This window comes from Macadamia integrifolia, chromosome 11, assembly GCF_013358625.1.
Source record: "Macadamia integrifolia cultivar HAES 741 chromosome 11, SCU_Mint_v3, whole genome shotgun sequence".
Taxonomy (NCBI): domain Eukaryota; kingdom Viridiplantae; phylum Streptophyta; class Magnoliopsida; order Proteales; family Proteaceae; genus Macadamia; species Macadamia integrifolia.
In genome coordinates, this window is record NC_056567.1 from 7120804 (window position 1) to 7123843 (window position 3040).

At 38.9% G+C, this 3040-nt stretch overlaps 1 protein-coding gene across 1 annotated transcript in view; it reads left to right on the plus strand.

Annotated features, from left to right (window-relative positions):
• The first annotated feature begins 1354 nt into the window (after positions 1-1354).
• Positions 1355-3040, plus strand: part of LOC122092885 (polycomb group protein FIE1-like) — a 12880-nt gene continuing 11194 nt past the window's right edge. The window contains exons 1-4 of the mRNA XM_042663190.1: positions 1355-1537; positions 2139-2204; positions 2753-2833; positions 2918-3010. Coding sequence (XP_042519124.1) covers positions 1355-1537; positions 2139-2204; positions 2753-2833; positions 2918-3010 — 423 coding nt within the window. The remainder of the gene's footprint in view (positions 1538-2138; positions 2205-2752; positions 2834-2917; positions 3011-3040) is intronic.

The following is a 3040-nucleotide window of genomic DNA, read 5'->3' on the forward strand; positions in this document are numbered from 1 at the left end:
TCAATTACCGAAGAGGACAATGCTCTTCTTTGTGCTGCTCCAACTATAGAGGAGATCAAGAGTTGTCCATTCTCTATAAAACCCCTTAAATCCCCAGGTGTAGATGGCTTCCCCCCTTGTTCTTTCAAAATTTTTGGGATTTAGTGCATTTGGATCTCTATGCTTTTGTGTCTTGTTTCTTCTCTACAGGAACTCTCCCTTCACATTGCAATGACACTTTGATCTGTCTGATTCCAAAAATTCCCAACCCTGAGGATGTGGATCATTTCAGGCCCGTTAGTTTGTGTGGGGTTGCTGTTAAGGTGATCACGAAAATATTGGCTACCCGTCTTAAAGATAGCTTGCCCAACCTTATCTCAGGCTACTAGTCGGCATTTATTTCTAGGTGTCATATTTTTTATAATATTTTCATGGCACATGAATCTTTCCACTACATCAAGAGGAAGACATAAGGTAAGAAGAAGTGGGCTGCCTTGAAGATTGATATGCCAAGGGCCTATGATCGAGTGGAATGGATCTTCCTTGAACGACTACTTTCCCAAATGGGTTTCAGCTCAAAATTTATTTCACTCACAATGGCATGTCTTACCACTGTCTAATGCTCTGTCAAATGTAAGGTCAAGCCTTCTAGGGGCCTTCTACCATACCCCAATTTTAGGCTTGGATTTGTTATCCGTAACCACAATGGTTGTCCTATATTTGCCAAGTCTGAAGTAACTCATTTTGAAGATATATTCACCGGGGAGAGCCTAGCTATCCATTCTGGACTCTTTAAGGCTTTATCGATGGTGGTAGATAATATTCAAGTCGAGTCTGATTCAAGGGATGTGAACTCTACCATTACATCCTCCTCCCAGCTTGGACCTCTGGTAGTCCAATCCATTATTGAAGACATTTGTCATTTGGCTAACTCTTTTAATACTTGTAATTTTTTCTCTATTCCTAGGGAAGCCAACACAATGGCCGATTCCCAAGTTAAGATGACCTTGTCTACACCGTGTATGATAATTTGGTCAACTTCCATTCCGTGGTTGAGTGAATCTTGTAATTCATCTTCCACCTACACGTGCAAATCAATAGAGTTATTCTTACAAAAAAAAAAAACGTATGAACAATAGGATCGGCATTAACAACTCTGACCTGGATATTAATAATCTGTCTTATATGTCCATATATATTATAATAATAATAAATGAATTTCTTTTCTTTCGAAAGATTTTTTTAAACGAAAATGCCGTTACATGTACGTCCGTAGGCGTAGTAAGTAGTTTGGTTCTACAAAAAGAAAGTAAAAAGTAGTTTGGTTCCACCAAAAAAACAAAGTGAGTAGTTTGGTTGTGGCGCAGAAATCAGAATGGCGAAAACAGGGACGGCTCTGGGGTGCGAACCAGTGATAGGATCGCTAACGCCGTCGAAGAAGAGAGAGTACAGAGTGACGAACCGACTCCAGGAAGGCAAGCGTCCTCTCTATGCCGTCGCTTTCAACTTCATCGACGACCGCTACTACACTGTCTTCGCCACTGTCGGAGGCAATCGCGTACTCTCTCTCTCTCTCTCCTTTTTTGTTGATTTTTCGAGTTCAAAGTTGGTTTCTTTCTTTCTTTTGTAAGTAATATTTTTTAATGTTTCATGAGTTGCTCAATGAATCCTTAATTAGTTTTGGTTTCAGTGGACAAAAAGTTATTAGAGTTTAGGGTTTTCCAAAATTCATTGGCTTTATCCTGTATAATGTCGGATCTTTGAACTTCTCTTGAAAGAGTATCTCTTCTTCGTTGAGTTCCTCAGTGATTCCCGGTATACTTTTAAAATTTACAGTGATATATGCAAAAGTCGTGCTTTATTGTTGAGAGACCAGGATATCTCTTTTATTGTGGGCTTGGAGGTTAATGGCGACAACCCAAAGCTTTCATGATTCGTGACTCTAGTGTGAAGGATTACCTTTGGTGCCAATATATTCTTCGCCTATCCAAGCGGTGGATTGTTCTACTTCAATCAGTTATTGCACAACTAGATTTTTTTTTCTTTGGTTTAGATCACATTTTTTATGGTAGCGAGGAGGGACTGTTTGCCGCTTGTTTCAATGTCTTCTGATAATACCACCCGCATTTAATATCATGTAAATTCTAATGCTTTCTCAGGTGACTGTTTACCAGTGCCTTGAAGGGGGTGTCATTGCTATCTTGCAGTCTTATGTTGATGAAGATGTAAGATATGAGAGCTTCTTCATTTAGTGGCTACCTTTGTTGTTGGGTATATGTTCTAAAGAATGTTTTATGCGGTGATGTGTTCTATAGTTCAGAAGGACGAATCATTCTACACTTTGAGTTGGGCATGTAATATCGACGGAATGCCATTCTTAGTTGCAGGTGGAATCAATGGTATCATTAGGGTCATTGACACCGGCAGTGAAAAGTTACACAGGGTATAGTATCTTATAATTTGTTTATAGATGCACCTTCCTAGAGCAGTATTATGTTTTATTCGTTTTCCTTCCATCATAAATGCTTGTGTTATAAATTGACTGGGGCAACTATTTTCCTTCTCTCTATTTTTATAGAGAGAAATATGGCAACTGAATTTGTGAGCCTCATTTCTTTCTTTTTGTATTTTCTCCACTTATAGAAAGGTGGCCCAAATATCTATCAGAGAAAACAGGTGTCCCAAACTAAGTTTGTTTCCAACTCCCAATAAAAACATCGTTCAATGTAAATGAGGAAGTTGGATTCTTTCTGAGATGCTTGTGTACTTTCAGAGTTTTGTTGGTCATGGAGACTCAATAAATGAAGTCAGGACTCAAACATTGAAACCATCACTTGTGATCTCTGCAAGCAAAGTAAGAACTCCTTTCTGCTATAATTGAGACATTTATATGCTGTTCGGCTTGTGGTTTTTGAGTGTTTATTTGTTATTGGAGCAGGATGAGTCTGTCAGGCTATGGAATGTACGTACTGGGATTTGCATTTTGATATTTGCTGGAGCTGGGGGTCATCGCAATGAAGTCTTGAGTGTGGTTAGTACTGGTGATGTACTATCTTTTTTC